Source organism: Vigna unguiculata, chromosome 7, assembly GCF_037176805.1.
Source record: "Vigna unguiculata cultivar grain cowpea cultivar isolate G323 ecotype 2 chromosome 7, ASM3717680v1, whole genome shotgun sequence".
In the NCBI taxonomy this organism is placed as follows: domain Eukaryota; kingdom Viridiplantae; phylum Streptophyta; class Magnoliopsida; order Fabales; family Fabaceae; genus Vigna; species Vigna unguiculata.
In genome coordinates this window covers 45,858,893-45,880,491 of record NC_140798.1, presented here as the reverse complement: position 1 = coordinate 45,880,491, position 21,599 = coordinate 45,858,893, and the positions used below count along the sequence as shown (strand labels likewise).

The following is a 21,599-nucleotide window of genomic DNA, read 5'->3' as shown; positions in this document are numbered from 1 at the left end:
AATTTTACAGAAATGGTATATGAGATCTCACCCTTATAATATTCAATATTCAGTGTTTCTTTCACAATAGATAAATTACAAAGAGTCATAATAGTATAAACTTTTATTATTATAATACAATAAAATATGAATATTTTTTAAAAAAATTACTTTCGTTTATTTTAAATTTTCCCCAAAATGAACTACATATACATAGAGTTGTTGCATAAAAATAATTTAAGTTTAATTTAATTTTAAGTTTTGGGCATTTTTAAATTGAGTTTCTATTAATTTTTTTTTACTATTAGTTTCTAAAAAAATTATATTTTTCGAGTTTTTATAGTTTAATTTTTTCTGTTACTTACTTGATAACTTGGTTGTTATCTCTTGTCATCATGTTTCCCTATATTTGAGAGGATATTGGTTAATATAACAATAGAATTGTGATTAATGTAAAAATAAGTGATTTTATTATTTTTATTGAAATGGTTAATATAGTCATATTTTTGGATGATCAATCAATTCATCTTTATCTTCCAACATATTTAATAAAAATAATAAATTTATTATAATTTTATATTAATTGTAATATTATTTTATATTAATAATAAAATCTTATATTTTTAGCACACGAAAACAATTAGATACGATGACAAGATAAAAAAGAACAATAATGTTATATATTTACGAAAGAAATAAATATAAAGACTAAACCAAAATAATCAACATACTTAATATATAAAAAAAACAAAAACAAAAACTCAATTAAAAATATCTAAAAATATATAAAGGACTTCAAATTTAATTAAGTTAACAAAATTATAATAATATTACCATTTTAATTTATAAACTTGCAATAAGTGGGAGTAAAATAATACAATTTTTTATCCATAACAATTAAAATTTAAATAAAAAAAGCCTTTAATCGAATGGTTGAATTGACAAGGTTACAATTTTTTAGATGTCATTGAAAGTTTTTGCGGATCTATATTTTTTTTTTAATAAATCATGTCATTTATCTGTATACAATAATATTGGTGATTAATGATAGTATTTTACAAACTTGTTTGTTTTGGATACATCCAGTTGCAGATGCACCTTATAAAATTTTTGTTTCTTGAAATTTTTTCTTTATTTTCTTTAAAGAAAATGTAACTATTTAGGGAACCTAATGTGCGCAGAAAAGTTTAAGCAAAACTAATGTAAAAAAATTAGTCACATTTTGAGGCAATAATGAATCAAGTAATTCTCATAGCCATAGTTGCATTCTTTTAGTATTTTTGATTTCTAAGAAGGATACATTTTTAAAAATTATAAAACAAACTCTATTAACTTCATAATTTGATATACATAATTGTGTACTTTATCACATTTTTTTTTAAAATTACAACCCCTTTTCATTTTAATCTGCATTAGCAAACCGTTTTGGCCACAATTTTTCTTAATGCAAGTGGACATTTTGCACATTGTGATTTGCATTTGTTAAAAGAGTCAACTGGTAACATACAAAGACATTTGTATATTTAATATTATCTATCATTCCCAACTTTTTTTTCTTTATTCTCTCTTTCTCATTCTATGTGTCAAACAGTAACAAAGTGTCTACAGAACATTTCCTATTTTACTTAAATACAATTTTAGATTCATTATTTTTCTCAACTCAATTTAATTCTCTCCTATTTAAAATAAAAACATTTTCTCCTTTTATTCTAAAAAACTTAAAATTGTAATATAATTTAAAGTTTTATATACATTATTTTGATTCGATAAATTATTAAAATTAACATATGTATTTAACTTTAATTACTAAAAGTGTAAAAATATATAAATAAATACATGAAAAATTAAGCATTGAATTGGAAAATAAACTAATAAGTGATAGTTTTAAATGTTTTGAACTAGTGATTTGAGTTTGAAGCCAACCTATCCAAAAATAATACAGGTAGAAATTATATTCAATTATAGGGTTATGAATATTTCATTTAAATGATTGGGACAAATTTAAGAAGAGAGATAAACATGGACATATATGTTGCAAAAGATTGATTAGTAAACTATCTCTTTCAGAACATAAATATTTGTGGATTGGAAGAAAATTATGTTTCCTAAAATTGTTGTTGTTAGATCTCCCTAATACTGTGTATCTTTATTCGTAAGCTACCACAAGCGATAGAAAACACGATTAAATGTATTAAAAAATAATTTCTCGTGGATAAAGGGAAGGAAAGGGAGGAAATTAGTTTAGGTAAATTGAGAGAGAATATGCAATAGGGAAGAATTATTGAAAACAAAATAGAGAAAGTAAAAATGATGATAGAGAAAGTAGTCTAAAGTGCGGAAAACAAAATATGAAGACAGAGTGAGTAAGGAAAGACAGACTTTACTTGACCTCATTAAAATCACAGGTTAAACATGTTTTTGGTAGAAATGATAACAGAGAACAACTGTAGTGTAAGGTGCGGAAAACAAAATATGGAGATAGAGTGAGTAGGGAAAGATAGACTTTACTTGAACTCATTAAAATCACGGGTTAAATATCTTTTTGGTTCTTCAAGTTTCAGTGGTGAAATTTAGAATTAATATATATTCAAAAATTTTGACCAATTTAGTCATTCGTCCTTAAAAATGCATGAATTTAGTCATTTTAACCAAATTTTATTAAGTTTATCTGACGTGTTTCAAGCTCATTTCATGATAGTATTTGAATTGTTTATCCCATTTGACACATTTTCGCTTCAATGTTAACTCAATGTATTTAAAATGTCAAATAAACTTAACAAAATTTGATAAGAAGGACTAAATTTACACATTTACAAAAATAAATGACTAAATTAATATAAAATTTTGAAAATAAACTTATTATAAAATTTACTGAAACTTTAAAGATAAAAATATATTTAACCCTTAAAATCACCATAGTTAGCGAGTCCTTAAAGTGTGGAATGAGAATAGTTGGAAGAGAGAATGATATGATTTGAAAAAACAATCATTATTTTATTTGTGACCAAGAAGCCAGAATCATGAGTATAAAACAAACGGGCTTGGAAAAGAGACAAATTCACCTTACACTTGCCAAAGCTTGCTTATGAAAAATTAGATCAAATTCAAAACATTGTTGTCAAGATCCATCCACACATTACTCTTTTCAACTTTCTGGAACAGTATAAGATATCATTGTTTGATATACAATAGACCAATCATTAATCATTATGAATTATATAAAAGTGTATTTTAAACGAGTTTAGGCAACTGTTATACTTATCCATTATTAATAGACTACATTCTTTTAATTGATAAAAATAAGTTCAAAATTCCTAAAATAAGTTTATCAACTGTCTGCATCAAAATGAAAAAAAAAAAATCAAACTTTCGTTTCCAACAAAAAAAAAAAATATATATATATATATATATATATATATTTTTTTTTTTCATATTAATTTTTTTATGACATCAATAAATCTACCACAAATTCTCTGTCCCTATGTAGAAACATTTTTTTGATTATGAAAATCATCTACTGAGTGGACGGAATCAACCTTAACGCAACCATGAATTGTCCTACAATATTAAGGATCACTTATGGTTTTTACATGCATACACATAAAGAGTGTTAACTCTTCACCTAACCCTCTTTGATCGAACTTAAAAAAAGACAAGTGACAGTATATGACGTGTGCAGCGTATTTGAAAAATCTACGATTGAGGTTGAGGGCAAACATGAAAAACTACGACTCTGGGGATGTTGAACAAAACCATGATCACCGGGCCACCATGTAAGCTTTATGGCCATGTACGCTATAAGTAACAGTACTTCATAACGCGTCTTTTTCGAAATAACACCTTTATGGACAAGATTCCCATTCCCAACACCAATGTAGGATCATGCAAGACTCATTGGGGGTTGACTACAAATTTATTTTCAACTCATAAATAAATTAGGGTATATACTAATGCAACAGTAATAAATCACAACTTCACCCAACTCATTTACTGTCTGTGAGGCAAAACACTGTATATCACTGAAATAAACTACTTCCATCTGATTTATAAATTACATTCAGTTAATCAGAACTAACTCTACATTACTTCTAAACAAATGGATCTTTATAATTACCAAAGAAAATGGAGAACTATAGCAATGGAAATGTTGTTCTCGAACCCTAGGAAAGTTATCTCTGCTTTACAGTTTTAAGCTCTAATGGTGAGACTGGAAGAGCAGAGAGGTTGAGCTGCACAAGTGAAGCCTTTTAGCCAAAATATGCGCTTTACAAGGTTGAATCCGAGGCCTGCATAGCTATAGTTGACTTATCATTTCGCAGTGAATGCAATTATGAATGTGAGTGGCGATTTATGAAAGGTTTGAAGAGAGATATATTAGAGATCTGTTGCATGGTGTTGAATGATTAGCCGTTATTCATCTCATCAAATGTTAAATATGTTGGGAGGTTTTCTTCGCGCGATTTGGATGTTGAGTCGACCTGGATTCTAGCCTCTGCAATGGATAAACAGTAGCAGCACCTGGGTATCTTTGGCTAGGATAGCACCGGATACAGCTGCAATCGTAGTTACAGTATTATGCATAGCTCTTGTTACAGAGGAAACTGCATACATTACTAAATAAACCATGACTCCATTCCATGGTTTGTCCCAAACATGCACATCGGAAAGGAGAAACAGCATCCCAACCTCACAAGTACGGCCAAATTCAAACAGTGTGAAGATAAATAATCAGAAAGAGATTCAGTAAACTACCATCTCAGAAAATAAGCTCCATAATCTAGAATTTCAAATTAAAGTTTAAAGTTCCAACAATATAACTTCATCCTTGAAGCTACATACAGCCTCAAAAGTAAAGTGGTAAACCATACGTGATTTGGAACAATCAACACTGTTCAGAGTATTTATTCTATAAACAAAAGAATGAAACTATATTTCTGAAGTAGAAAAGCAACATTGAAATCAACAAAGGCAAGCGTCAACTGCTCCTGGGAAACACCACCAACTCCATCCCTCCATGAAATCCCCCATCAGCCTCATATGCATCCTCCGCAGCCAGCAACAAAATGCCTTTCGCCAACCTCAATGCTACCTCTGCCAAATCAAACCCCACACACAAAATACAAATCACAATCCAATCAATCGAACGAGCCAAGTTTTTAAAGCAAACAGAAAATAGAAAAACTTTGTAAAGAAATTATGCATACCTTGCCAGTTTCAGCTTCATCAGGAACCTTGTAGCAATCAGCACTAACCTCCGACAACCACTGACCAGGGAAAAGGGTCTGCACAAGAAAACCAAACTCAAGAGCTGTTTTTTCTTTTATTTAAGACACTCAAAACATAAGGAATGATATGAAATAACACATAACGAATTGATCAGCTTACATCCAATTGTTTCTGAGCGTTTCTGGGTCGCTTCTTGGGCCGGCGGGGAGGCCGGTGGCCCACCAAATTCATGAAATCCTCCTCAATCTCCTTCTTCGTCAGCGTCAGAGAAAACTTCACTGGTCGCTCCTCTTTCTCCGGCGACCCTCTTAATTTCGGCAACTTTCCGGCGCCGGAGAGACTCCTCAACGGCGAAAACGACGTCCCGACCCCGGCCTTCCTCTCGTCAATCCTGACCGCCACGGGGGCCCGCCGCGTCCGCAGATTCCACGTCCTCACTCCGGTGGCCGACGGCTGTGCCTCCTCTTCAACCGCCACCGTCACGGGCGGCGCGTCCTCGATGATAACATCATTGTCCTCGGCGACCTCCTTGCCGAGAATCGCGTCCTTCATCCTATCGGCCTCGGTTTTGAGATCGAGCATGAGCTTCTCCCTGACGGCGTCGATCCCCTCGTCGCCGAGGAATCGCGGCCGCTTGAGACGCAGTCGCGAGTCGGCATTTACCGGCGGTGGGGGGTCGAATTCCCGCGGCGCCGGAGATCGGCGATCTCCGGCGTCAGTGGAGGAGTCGGAGGCGAGTTTGGTGCAGCGGAGGTGGCGCTGACTCCCCCACTTCAAACAGGGCAACATGAAATTGTGAAGAGGCTTCGATCTCTCGGGTCCCATGGCCATGCTCTCTTCTTCCCCAGAACACGTAAACACCATTTAATCCAAACACAGCCCCAAAAGAAAAGAAAAAAACAGCGACAAGTGTATTGCTTTTCTTCTTCTTCTTCTTCAGCAGAGCCCAAGCGAGAACTTCTGAAGCTGAGAAATTTAACCCACGAGAAAGACGCAAGCTTTTGGCTTGGGTTTCGCACTTTTGCGACTTTCGCTTCGTTGCATACTCGCCGGGAAACGCAAACTCTTTATTTATAACTCAGAAAGAAAGAAAGAACGAAGCGAGGCGGTTTTAACGTTCGGGTTCGCCTTCTAGGCTCAACGCTAACCTGCGCCTCGAGGGGTTGCCTGCTTATACTTACCTCCTCTTTTTTTTCTTTCTTTTTTTTCCTTTTTTCCCGGGTTAAATACCTCGTTTATTTTAACTGCCCCTGCGCCGTTCATTTTCGTGATTTCGAAAAGGGGTGATTCGATCGAGGCCGTTCATTTTTGTTTCTGTATTTTGGATTAAAATTTGATTTCCGTGTGGTGCTAGGTCAACCGGACCATTGATTTTGGGTTCTTGGTGGTCAAGGATTTGAAAGGATGAGGATTAATATACCATCACGAACATTATCTTTTTTTTTTTGTTAGTTAACAATTTTACATTTTAATCATTTTGAGTGAAATAGATAGAATGCAATTTGGTTCGTGTGAGATGGATCCACTTTGTTTATAATTTGAATCAAATAAGATAAAATGCTCCTTTTAGTAAAAGATAAAATGTTATTTCAATAATATGATTTCAATAGATTGATAGGTTGTTACTGTATTTTAATTGAATTTTAAATATCAATTATTCGTAGCTTGAAATTTAAACATTAATTTTATTGTTTGGAATTCAATTTTAAATCAAAGTAAATTGTAAATAAATAGTGTTTTTTTTTTTTTGTGTTTGTAAAGGAGCATCGATGAAGATTATGCAAGTCTTCGTGCATTTAAGAATGATTAAATTTTCAATTTAATTATTTTTTTTATACATGTTCTAATAAAGTTGAAGAGAGCCTGTTATTTTAGACACAAATTTTCAATAAACGAATTTGAAATAGTAAGCATCTTATCATGACTATTTTTTTTAAGGAAATCTTATCATGATTATTATAATTATTTCCATGTTTCTCAAAATCAAATCTTTCTAATTATAACGTACCTTTAAATAGGTTAATAATTCAAAAATTCATTTTTTGTATTCAAAAAATAAAATTTTGTACACACAGCTTCAGAGGATGAAAACGACAATACGATGGTTTAATCATCAAATTGGTGCGTTCTTTTAGAATTTTATTAGATAAATTGTTTTAAAAAGGTACCTAAATGAGCATGTGATGCTTTAAAATCTAAATTTACAAGAAAATTAAAATATAAGGTTTTTTTTTTTTTAATATATGTGAAGAAGTTATGCATTAAAGCAGCAGTTCAGTCTCAAATAATATTTTTAAATATATAATTTACATGTGTGATATGATAGAAGATTTTCTTATCTATGTATAATTTTAAATATCAATTTGGAGTCCTTTTGTGCAATAATTCTTTCTCACATTCCCTTTTTAATTTATGTTATTATTTCACTAGTTTTATTTATGAGCTTATTTTGGCTATGGGTTGTTAGAAAAAATATCATTTGTAATATGCTGAGATTATTGTGAAAAAATTATCTTTGGCGAATGTAATTCCATATTGATTTGTGAATGCACAAGAATATTTTCACAGTGTCCTTTCTCCTTAAATGATTATATTTGGTCCTAAATAAAAACACAATCTTTTTTTCGGCTAAATTAATATTTTAGCATTGAAGAAAATTATTTTAAAATTACTATTGCAAAATGGAGTAATTATTCTTCAGAAGTAACTTTACAAAAAAAATATATTAGATTAGTAACATTTGATCAATTGTAAAGCCATCTTTTTGACAACCAGATTTAAAAAACACTGATATTTGTTTAAGCTTCTCAAGAAAAATTGTGGGAAAGTTGTTTCCTCACTTTTGTCATTCTTCTGATAGTAAAGGAAATCAGGAAAAAAAAAGAGTTGTGCATTTAGGTCAAAGCATTCAAAAGTGACCAATTTAAACATTTCCATGTGATTCCATGATCCATCAAATTTAACATAATTAAGGTGTCATTGTTGGAAATCTCGTGGGACTTGAGAAAATATACGGAAAATATAGTGAGATTAAAATAAAATAAATAGAAAAAGATAAACAAATAAAATAAACATTAAAAGAGAAAAAATAAAATAAAATAAATGATACCCGGAATATAAATAAATAAAATAGTAAAAAATAAGGAAATAAAGATAAAATTAGGAAAATGAAAAACAGTAAATGACAAAGGAATAAAAATACGAATAAGATAAAACTATGAGGAATATTTTAACAGTTAATGTTTACAGCGAGAGAATTTTTAATTACAGATAAAATATTAAGATTGTGTACTCAAGCTAGCTGTATATCCATATGTAAAATTTTAACTAAATCAAACTAAATAATAAATTGGTTTTTATCTCAATTTAATGTTAATCAATCGAATAACTAACTTATATAATTGAAGGATTTGATAGATTTGTGTGGTTAAATCAATATAAAAATTCGCTATGTAGTATTTTTTTTTCTCTCCTCGAATTTTATTTAGTTTATATTCACTCATTAGTGGTTTCGGCTTCTTGAGGATACTTCTTACAAAATATTTATAGATTATTGTGATAAAATCTTTTTGTGGAAAAGACAGAAGGTAGCTTAACTGGTTAATGAGTGTTTGCTAGTTTACAACTAAATAACAACAAATTTTTAAGTCTAAATATCAAATAAGAAAAAGTTAGCTATACTTTTATAAAAAAAAAAAAAAGGCTTTTGACTATTCTTGCAAGATTAGGAAAAAAATGGTTTAGTTGTGATTAAAAAAAAATTATAAAATATGAAGATAATAAAAATAAACACTAAAAAAGTAAAGATGTATAAAACAAATAAAATAAAAATAAATAGTAAAAGATAAAAAAAGGATTAAAAGTAAAATTAACTCTAAAAGATAAATAGATAGAACCTTGAACAATTGAATTGGTATGTGTGATGAATAATATATATATATATATATATATATATATATATAATTATAGTATAAATTATCATGTAAAATGTGAAAATCTTCAACTATATCCCTATGAAATAATATAATTTATCATAATGATTTTTGAAATATTTGTATTAAGTTGTGAGTGGTATCAATACCTAATTTAATGCTTAAAGTCATTGTGAGATAAGTACGTTGTTTTTTTTAGAGTTAGTTCATAGTATATATATGTATCATGTAGATAGCATGATACATATATTATGCTATCTACATGATATAATACATTTTATCATATGGTTTTTTAAATATTTGTATTAAGATGTGAGTGGTATCAATACCTAATTTAATGCTTAAAGTCACTGTGATAAGTATGTTTTTTTGGAGTTAGTTCATAGTATATATGTATCATATAGATAGCAGATAAGTGTTATTCTATTGTCTGTGACAAATTCAGCATTACTCAACTTTTCTTTTTAAGATGGATACCATTATACATAAAAGTGAATTAATGTTGATCAAGGTTTGAACAAAGATATCAATAACATGGGATAGTGTCTCTGACACATTCAACATTCTTTCACTTTTATTCCTAATATGGACACCACAATAGATAAGTGAATTAATGCTGATCAGGGTTTGAATGAAGATATCAATACCAGTGTCTCTGACACATTCAACATTCTTCAACTTTTATTCTTAACATGGACACCACAATAGATAAGTGAATTAATGTTGATCAGGGTTTGAATGAAGATATCATGTTACAATGAGACAATCAATATGAAATTACACCAACAAAATACAACAAGATGTAAGGAAATAAAGGAATGATTGCACCAACAAAACACAACAAGATGTAAGGAAATAAAGAAATCATATGGTATCTGCATTTTGTAATGGGACAACCACTATGAAACTGCACTAATAAAACACCAAGGAATGTAAGGAAAACAATAAATTATTTGATATGGTATATATAAACTTAAATTGTTTTGTAAAAATATTAGAATAACTCAAATATTTTAATATAATATATTATTGTCTTTCATTTTTCTTTTAAATAGTCTTGTAAAAATATTAAAATATCTCAAATATTTTAGTATTACTCTTTTACTGATAAAAAAAATTGTAATAAGCATGTTTCATGATATACTAAACTTAACATATCATACACACTATTAATATAAACCAACACATGTTAGTTATGTATGGATAGTTACTTCTATACATTATAAAACATAAAAAATAATAATATAAAAACTTTATGGATATATCATTCTTATAAAATACAGCATATGATTCATATAACACACAATTCAAAGGACTAAAATATATTTGACTAAATTATTTCAAATTCTTATAATTAAAAACATAATTGAATTTTCTTTTTCAATAATATTACATTTTTTGAAAAAAAAAAGACTTTATTTTGTATACTGCCAATGCTAAAATCTTTACATTGGTACCAGATAAATAAAAATATAATATAATTTTTAAAAGTTGTAGTAGTAAAATTCAATGTTGATTTATTAAGAATATTGATGCTTGAATACAGTTAATATCATAACTAATTCATTGATTTTATTAAAATACCGTTAATATCATATATTTTAAGAATATTAACCCTTGAATAATTAATTATTTATATTCGAAGATCAAACTCATGTACTCTTCAAATAATCAGTTTTTAACTTATATTCAAATATATATATATATATATATATATATATATATATATATATATATATATATATATATATATATATATATATATATATATATTAATTACGACAACAACTAATGTATAATTATTTACATTTCATTATTTCTTCATTTATTTTATTATCTCACAGATAAAACATAAAATACTAAATATATAATATTTTCTTATCTCACAAATAAAACATAAAACATAAAATACAAAATACTTAATATTTTATTGTGTTTATTTTATATACATGTAGTATATCATGATTTTAAAAAAAAAACATAACCTTTAATCTTATTTAATAAAAAATTGAACATAAAAACTTAAATAAAAAATATATTTTATATTTGGTATGAAAAAACAAGTAAATTAAAATAATTATTATTTCAAAATAAATGAAGAAAATGTATATAAAATAAAATATTTTTCAGATTATTTCTATTCGCAATTTATCAAACTCGTAATTTTATGAGTTAATAAATAATTGATTTATTTTTTATTATAATTGTTAAACTACTATAATTAGCTATTTGTTTGTCAGATTGGGTCATAAAGAATTTGATTTGGAAGAACAGTGATAAGGTTAGAAGAAGGTAAGCACCGTGAAGATTAAAGAAGTTCATACAGATGCTCAGTTGAGCTTTAAATTTTTTTCTTTTTTTAAAAGGGTTATATTATTTTTATAAATAGATTGAAATCATAGATTTGTTGATGTCTTATTTTTCATGGTTAGATATAAGGGAGGTACAAACAAAAAATAGTTTTGCATATCTCTAAAATACTATAAGATTATATTGAGTTATTTTACAATAACATTATAAAAAATATATTGTTTAATATTAAGTATAACAATAAAAAAGAGTTCAGAAAAAAAAAATAAAGAAAACTTGCTACAACTTTTTAGCACACAATACATACATGCACACATACACACCTAATATAATTAATAACCACATTAATAAATTCATAACCATTCTATTTCACTAATATTTTATATAAGAAAAAATTTGTTTACATATTATATATATATATATATATATATATATATATATATATTTATTTATATTCATTAATAACTTTAACATTTTGATCTAAATGACAAGACAAGTTTAAAGTATCTTCATATTCTTGTATTTTTATTAACTTGTTTTAGATGTGCATGATGATAAGATAAATTTCTCAACCGAATAATATCTAATATCATAACTTAAATTATTAGTAGCATTAGAAATTTTGATTACAGCATAGTTTTTTCATTAGTATATACATTCCACCATTATTCATAAATCATTTCAAACTTAATGACCCCAAAATTTATAGGCTTCATACATGCTTATAGTTTAAATCATTATTATAATTATTCATAACATTAATTAATTTTCAGAAATAATCTAGTTTCAATCAAGTATCAAAGTGAAATATACAAATATATATACTCATAATTTCACTTACAATAAATTAAATGTATTAATATCGTAATGATCTAAATAAAATAAATCATTAATATTCAACACAATGTTTACATGATATATAATATGTGTTCATTATTTATTATATCACAACAAAATTAAAAAAACAATTCATAAATATAAATTATTTTGCAACAAAACATAAAGATAACTATTTATATCAAAGTTCTACTCATCAATCGTATTTAAATATAATTCATAACAAACTTTTAAGAATAAATTATGATATGTATAAAGATATTGGTTAAAAAAACATATACTTAGATTAAAAGTCAAAAAATTAAGAACATGTTTACTAAAATTAATAATTTGACATTTTCTCACTAAAAGAGTCATAAGTATGGTTTTACACTTCTTTTTAAACCATTTCAAAATCATTACAATACTATCATCCAAAGAAACTTTCATTAAAACTACATTTAAAACCAGTAAAATAAGAAAGAACAAAAATACATATAACTTTAATAAAAGATGATAATAACAATTACATAAAAAAAAAGTTAAATAAAGTATTATATAATTTATATAATATACTTGAAAAAAAAATTGAATGAACTAATAAAGTTTGATGAGGTTGGGAGAGGGATTCTTTGAAAAAGGTGTGAATTATGTTATAATAAAAAAATAAAAAAAAGTAAACCGATGGAGTGAATAAGAAAGGGATTGTGTGAAGGGAAAGGAAAGAAAACAACCGTTTGCCAAATCCCAATCCCATGTGCTACGATACTACCTCTTCTTCCTTTGTTACATTCTAATTCTTTCTAAATTAATATAAACAATTTTCGATTTCTCTCCTCAAGCATTTAACCATTGCCCCATTGAAATAAGCGATGAAAAACACGTGCATTACGATTCATGATACCACGTCACACATGTCATTTTCACACACCACACAGACCAACCCTCCAATGGATTCATACTTCAGACTCACCGATTGTGTCTCCCACAAGTAACCAACCACGTCACAATCGCTCACTCCACCACATTTTATAACTATCAAAAAACAACACTTGTAGACTGTGATAAATAATTACAGCTTTTTAACGTCTTTACAATGAATGATGCATTCAATTCTCTTTCTTTCATTATTATATATATATATATAAATAAATAAAAGTTCAATGCTCATTTATTACCCCAACTACAAAATATACATTTATATAGAATTTTACACCATACTAAAACCAACTCATCATACCGGTATACAGAATAAATTTATATTACATACACTTGTCACGATCTATATGTATATATATTTTTTAAATATATATAATATTATATTAGTAAATAAAGATAATATAATGTTATTAAATTAATATATAAAATAAAATTATATTTATTAAAAATAAAGTAAAATACAATAGAAAAAATAAGAGAATAATTGTTGATAAATAAAGAAAAAGAAAAAATACAGATAGACGATTTTATAAAAAAAATTGTAAAAATAACGATCAATTTTCAAAAATTTAATAAATAATTATATTTTAAAAGATAAAATTAATATTTTGAAATGTGGACACAAAATAAATAATCATGTTTATATATTGTAATATATAAATAAATAATTACAATTAATATATAATTTAAAGATAATTTTAAGACTTAAATAGTTATTTAGTCCTACTTTTGATTAATTTTTTCTCAATTTGGTCATATTTTATGATTTTTGTTCAATTTGGTCATAAATTTCAAAAATATCATTCAATGAAGTACTTTTATTTAATACGGTTAAAATAGTTAACAGAACAATATATACGTGTCACAGTTAACGTGGTACACGATGCACTATACAATGGCGTGACCGCCTAATTATTGTGACATAATAACATGATGTTTAATTGAAAGTGAGTTAGGTTTAGAAATTTGAGGAAATTGGATTGATAAAAAATCATAATATTTTCAAGATCAAAACTTGAATCACATAAATTTTGTCAATTGATGTTAGGGACAGTTTTCACAATATTATAAGCTATTAGTTCAAACGAGAAGTGATATCTAAAATCTCTTCTTCTCTGCAAATGAATTGTAAGACCACCTGTTAGATGTTTATATCCAAATTCTTCCTCGGCAAGAATCAACAATTCTTGAAATGACGTTTGCTTCAAGTATGATGTGAGGATCACAAACCTCTTAATTTTCTCTTCGGCATAAACGGTTACGTAGCCCTTCAGAGTGTTCACAAATTTTGAAGATACTTAGCTTCCTGCGAATGTTGCCTTTCTATTACCAAGTAAATGAAAACTCATTGTTATGTGAATAGACTTGAAAAGAGAATGTTATGGAAAAACACTTGTAAATATGATGCATATTTTTGAACTTGGAATATGATGGTCCTAAGTAATTAGTTGAGGGTTGTGAAATCGGAGTATTGGTCCATCTGGGAGAATTGGACTTTAATGTTCTCATCAATTTCAAGACTTGATAGTTATTAATAAATAATTTTTTATCATAAATAATTGGATCCTTCCTCGTATGTGCACGAACTTGTATTGTATGGATGGTTTTGATCTTCCGTCAAGCCATATTTCATATTTCCATTTACTAGGGATGGTTCACAAAAATCATAAAAGAAAGATGAAATCTAAATTGTTGAGTTTCACTAAGACTTATTCTTTCGATGAATTTTTTCTCTTTGTTGCACGAGTGATTTCTATTATCTATTAGCAGCAAACTCTCCCAAAAGTTTCTCTTAGCACCAAACCCAATCTGAATTTCCTCCAATTCCTAAACCTAATTCACTTTTAATCAAACATCATGTCATTATGTCACAATAAATAAACGGTCACGTCATTATACAATGCACCACGTCAGTGGAACAGTAACATGTATATACTGTTTTGTTAACTATTTTAACGGTGTTAAGTAAAATGACTTAATTGAATGATGTTTTCGAAAGTTGGGACCAAATTAAAAAAAAAGTCATAAGGTAAGACTAAATTAAAAAAAATTAACCAAAAGTAGAACCAAATGACTATTTAAACCCAATTTTAAATAGAAAAATGAGATAAAGACTAGGTCATTTATAAATATAATTAAATAAGTACTTACAGTCTTAAGTATAATTTAACATCTAAATAATCATTTATCAATAAAAAACGATGTGATTTCCATTTTGATAACTACTTATCATTTGATTAATCAACCTTCATTATTTTTGAATTAGTATCAAAATATAACTTAATTTAAATAAAATATATTGCTTAAATAACTTATGGACGTCATTTGAATAATATAAGAAAATAATACATGTAAAAATGTTTCTAGAATAATCATAAACTAAAATTAAAAGAAAAAAAAATCATATCAATTCAATTTCAGAACAACTCCAAATTTAGTGTAGGTGATTATATCCTTATCTAATGCATTAGAAATTAAATTTCAAACCTAACTTTTTACTCAAAATTCAAAAACCCAATAAACTTCCAATTGGCAAGACTCTGTCATTACCCGTAATAATTCAACTCAAATATGGAATAAAATCTTAACTACAAATCCAACGTAACTGTAATTCACTATTATAAGATAAACTAATACAGTTAATCTAATTATAATATTCAATTACAATTTTAATATTAAAATCAAATTTCAACAAGATGAATAAAAATCAATCACCTAAACATCAAAATTTTCAATTCCTTTTAATTTCACCTACCCTTGCGTTATATAAAAAAATATGATTCTACCTTGTGTTGAGAATCCTTATAAATACTCTATATCACTCTGAAATAAACACAAAAACAAAGCTTGTTAATATAAAGGAAGATGATTATTTAATACCATTTGACTACTACTTAACAATTTTTATAAGGATAAAATAATTTTAACAAAAGTGAGCTCTTGTATTTATAAAAGTTAAAGAAAGTGGAAATAGTTAAGGATAATATCAAATGGTATAAAAGAAATTATGATATCAAAATATCTGTGTCCGAATGTAAAATATATTTTTTGTATCGTCTTGTTATATATAAAACAATTTAAAGAATTACGTGGAGACTAAAACAAAATGAGAAAGCTTCAAAGCTAAAGAAAAGATATAAGTTTTAATCTAATTAAAAATGTATTCAATAAATTTTTATTTATTGTCAATCATATTCTGACCTATACATTCAAAAAGAAAAATAAATAAATGATTGCCGATGTAACTTAAAAAATTATATAAAAATTCAAATTTAAAAGAATAAATACATTTTTAATCCTTAAACTTTGATACGAAATTGAAATCTATCTTTGTTTCAAATTTTGATATAGTTTGATTTATAAACTTTAAAAATAAATATAATCTTTTTAACACAACTACATTACTTTTTTTTATGTGTCAAACAATATTTGAGATTGCTATTTGATCTATTTCCACCATGCTTGACACTATCTAACTTAAATGAATATCAATTTAAGATATAGTTCAACACATAATTTTTTTTAATGTTGTTTGGTTAAAATATTTATTTTTAAATATTCAAGACTAAAATGTATTAAAATTTTAAATAAGAATGAATTACATACATATTTAACTAAAGAAAAAAGAAAAAAGAAATAAAAATCCTTTTAAAACCATTTTCTAATATATTCTTAAAGACACCTTGTATAATAAGAAAACAATTTATTTTACTGTAAATCTGAATATTATTTCAGAATGCTTTTAATTATATTTTTATTCAAATTCGGTGAAAGTCTAATTTTTGAATTAAACAATTTTGACTGTAATATAATATATTATGATGTGATAAAGTTTACAGAAAAAAAACATTATATTATTATTTTTTATTTCCAAAATCTCCGTATTAAACAATTAACCAATCCATTTTAAATGTCATAATTTTCTAAATTCAAAATATTTATTTATTATAAAATTTAATTGTATAAAAAATGGTGACAAATTTAATTTTATTAACCACCTTAGAGATAAAAAAAACTATCTTGTCTCACATTATAATAATACTGGTTATTACGTATTAATATTGGTTATTGGAAAGAAGTGTAGATTAAGAAAGATGTGAACAATGTTGAAAGGGAAAAAAACATAGATAGTTGAAGTGAATGGAAAAAAGTGAATTTGGAGGGAAACCCTACCCATGAGAGGTTCAACGGCTAGTTCTGCACGTTCCCTCAACATGTTAACTACAAAACACAACCGACCACACCTTTTACAGCTTGGCTTCGATCTCTCCACCTTTTTCTAACCTTAAATCACTCTTCCTCTTCACTCTCTTCACCATGTCTCACTGTTCTTACTGCTACTGCATTATACCCCACCAATTTCTCTTTCTCCTTCCATCTTCTTCCAAAAAATGCCCAGAAAAGCATCACCCTTTTTCCACAAACTCTCCCTTCGTCTCCTCAGACTCTCTCTTCTCCTCCACAGATTAAGAAAACCCATATTCCCAAAGCTCCTCAAGAGGTTCAAGAAGTGTCAGGAGTTGAAGCTCCTCAAACACTCTGACTATGGAGACTACCAGTTCTCCGCCTCGACCACTCCCCTCATTCCTCGGTACCGTCGAAACCAATTCAAGAACAGTGTCCAACCAGGTCTGTGTTCTTTCTTGTATCTGTTTTGGTGCCTGGGGAACTTCAACGTAGAACGAAGTGGGGAGCGCCAGCTGGCACTGGAACCATTCGAAATTGGAGATGAAACAAGCCTAGCCCAGGATTTGTTCGAGTGTGGTTCAGGGGATGACGAAGGTGAATCCGTTGATCAGAAGGCTGAGAAGTTCATCCAGAATTTCTACCACCAGATGAGAATGCAGAGGCAGGAATCGCTCTAGCTCTTCAGATTCATTTTATATTTTTTCAATTCATTTCCTTTCTCAATTGTTTTATTCAATCTTTGCATTTCGCCTTGGTTTTCCTTAATTTAATTTTCAACCAGGAGAGTAATGGATTGCTTTCTTGCTTGATGGTTTACAATAAATGCTTTACATTGTTAAATATCTCTTGGCTTAATGATAGGCATTTTTTATTTTTTTCATTATAAATGAGTTGTGATGCTTGGTGTAATGAAGATTTTACTAATTTTTTCTGGTTTAGATGAAGATTGTATCACAGACCATTATTTCGTCTGAGATCTTGTGATATATTATATATCATACATTATTATGCAGCAAGATTTAAGATCTATTCTCTAAAATTTCCTCCAAAGGACAGAGAGGATGAGCATATATGATAAATGATTAACAACATTAGTGGTTTTTTAGGGTTCGGGATTGTCTGTTTAAACATCTCTGTCACGTTTGTTGTGTATTCCCTTCTGATTCTGAATAATATAAAATAAATGGAAGAAAACTGACCAGTTCACAATTTTGTTTTCAAATAGTTTTGTAACCATGTTATATTTATGTGGAGTTGATTTCCTATTAGGAAAAGTGATATCACCAAACCCTTTTTCCCTTGTGAAAAAAGAAAGAAAACTGAGAATTGGTTCAACTGGTCATGATTTTTTCTCTGAAATGATCCAGAATTCGTGTTTAAAATTGTTTAAAAAATCACATTAAAATGATATACCTTAACTCTGGAAAGGAAAAAGAAACTGGATTGTGAAATTCATAACCATATTCCACTTTTCTGGACCACTTTACTAAGAAAGGGAGATATCATTGTTACAATCCCATTATTATTATAATAAATTAAAGTATGAGGAATTGCCTAGTTTCTTTGGAGGGGCAAAAGGAAGAAAACCTTTATCTTCACTCATCGTCAAATGTTGTTAGTTTAACCAGTTAAAGGCTCTTTCATATACAACTTTATAAGTTTCTCTGAGTTCAAGTATAGAAATTGTCGAAATTAAATTCAAGAGCCTCATAATCCTCCTAAGATTTCAAAAATATAAATTGTTTTCAAAAGACTCACATGAACTTTATAAAATCATGTATTCTGGGCTTACTAATCACTGTATATGTAAATTTTCAGTTGATGGATATTTCTTGGTCTTAGCGAGTTTTGGTCTCGATCTTAGGGTCATATGTGAATAAGTGGGATATGCCTAAAGATGATATCTGTAAATATATTTCTACGCTCAAATAAGTGTATGAATATGGATAATGTAGTTATGGCATAAGTAATATTGTTAGGGATGATAACATGAATAAAATTAGAAATAACAAAAATAGAGGTTTTATTTGTGATAAAATAGTTTGAAATAAATAAGGTTTCAAACCTTCACAAAATAGTAATCAAATAATAAAAGATGTTAAAATAGAATTTTCACAATATAACTTAAATACTAAGAATCGTCAAAAATTTTAGTCAATAACTTGTGACGAATTTAACTACAGAGATTTTAAAAAGTTCGTATATTAATTTACAAAGGATAAAAACTACCTATTTAAATAAAAAATCCACTAATTATTAACTTTTTTTAGTGAGTAAATTATTTGATTTAAAAACTGATTAAAATGAATGAACATAAACTACTATAATAGATCCATATATTATAAAATAAAATACATATTCTTCATATATATTTTTTTATTTTTATTTTAATACAATAGAAAAAAAAAACAATTGATTAGTCTTCTAATAATATATCTATTTTCGTTTGAATTTTAGTTATTTGATTAAGGGAGTGGTTAACTATGTAGGTAGATTATACTTGATGAGCATAATTTAAATGGCAAGATATTAATTTATTTAACATAATTTTGTTTTTCATACAGCATAATTTTGACAATTTTCATTTTTAATGAAATTGTTTATAATTTTTATCTATGATATATTATTTTTGAGTAATTATTAAAATAAAATATAATTAAATATATACAATTAATTATATATTTTTAAATTATTTATTAATATGTTTTTTTATTATATATAGTTATTACTTTTATATTAAACAGTACTAATAAGATAAACCATGTTTTTATTTTTTTTATGATAATATTAATATATTATTTCACCTGTCATAATTAAGTGGCGATGAGATTTAAATGTCAAAATATTTTTTAATATTTAGTTAGAATTAATTTCTGATAGTTTCATTTTTTAAGAAATCATTTTACAAATTATTTTATTAAAATTTAAACAATTTTTAACTGTTAAAAATTGTTAGAAATTTCTATATCACATCGCAAAATCAGTTAAATTTGAGTAAATATTTTTCATTAAAAACAAAAATTAAAAAATATCTTATACCAACAAATAAAAATCATATGATCTAGTTAAAATTCAAATGGGCATAAACCCACCGTACCAAAATTAATAACCCTTTTATGTTTCAGAAAAAGTGTTTCCCGGTTTAAACATGGTCACATTGGGGTCGTAATTGCCGTTAACGAAATGGTGTCAGGAAAGTCATTATTGAAGGAAGAAACACAGGAACATTGAGGTGAAGGAGTAATTATTGCAAAGTACATGTATTGAAGGAAGAATAATAAGTTTTATTTCTTAGTTTATTTAATAACATAAATTTTTATGATGGATGCAAAAACACCATGCATGTTCCAAAGAGTGGTCCTTTTTTTGGTAAATAGAATATTCTAGTTTTCAACGAAGAAGTTTTCTGTTCATTTTATACAGTAATCACTTCAAACATTGCTATCAACTCGGCCCATAAAATCAATTCTGTTTCGATAAACTCATTATATTATTATTATTATTATTAGATTTTTTTTGTTTTGAAAGTGAAGAATTAAGAAACATTGAATTAGAAATAATATCTTATTTTACTTTGACACGTTTCATACTAATCATCAAAATATTATTTTGTACACATTATTTTGACTATTGAGAATAAATGTATTAATCTATTATAATGTCAATAGTTGAAGTGTTGGTTAAAATGAAACATCACCTCTATACAACAACATCGAAGCCCGATATTTAAATATCGTGTTCTCAATTATAGATTTTCAATTCCAAGCTTGTTTGTCAAAGGAAAAAAAATAGCAATGTTTTTTTCTTTTTTTTAAGTCAATATATATTCCAAATGACTAGTTTCAAATGTTACTATTTTCTTTAGGAAAACTTTCCAATATTATTTAAAAATTTAGCCTATTTGGTTCTAGGAATAAATTTTGCGGATGTTACAAAAAATTAACATTGAAAACCTAATATAAAATTCGTAATCAGTTCTGGTTAAGCACCAGTTGCGGCCGGTAAGCAGGAGAGCATGGATCGGATCATAATTAGGGTTTGTTTTTTATTTTTTTCTTTTTACATTTGTTGGGCCTCATCTTAAATTGGGTGTGTTCATTCTATTGTCTTGTTTGAGCCCAATATGTTTTTCATAGTTAAACAAAATAAAAATATATCAGTTATTTAACTGATAATTGCTTTTTATTGTACAATATAATATATTTTGAA

The 21,599-nt window shown here is 27.1% G+C and overlaps 2 protein-coding genes across 2 annotated transcripts; one reads left to right on the top strand and one right to left on the bottom strand.

Moving 5' to 3' along the window:
• Positions 1 to 4,735: 4,735 nt before the first annotated feature.
• LOC114189834 (uncharacterized) lies at positions 4,736 to 6,379 on the bottom strand. The gene is made up of 3 exons (XM_028078544.2): positions 5,365 to 6,379; positions 5,184 to 5,261; positions 4,736 to 5,070 (listed from the first exon to the last, which is right to left on the bottom strand). The coding sequence occupies exons 1-3, from the start codon at positions 6,067 to 6,069 to the stop codon at positions 5,065 to 5,067; spliced, it is 789 nt and encodes a 262-aa protein (XP_027934345.1). The 5' UTR covers positions 6,070 to 6,379; the 3' UTR covers positions 4,736 to 5,064.
• An 11,076-nt stretch (positions 6,380 to 17,455) lies between these two features.
• LOC114192541 (cotton fiber protein) lies at positions 17,456 to 18,599 on the top strand. The gene has a single exon (XM_028082291.2). It carries the CDS (start codon positions 17,594 to 17,596, stop codon positions 18,065 to 18,067), a length of 474 nt encoding a protein of 157 aa, XP_027938092.1. The 5' UTR covers positions 17,456 to 17,593; the 3' UTR covers positions 18,068 to 18,599.
• The last annotated feature ends 3,000 nt before the right edge of the window (positions 18,600 to 21,599 follow it).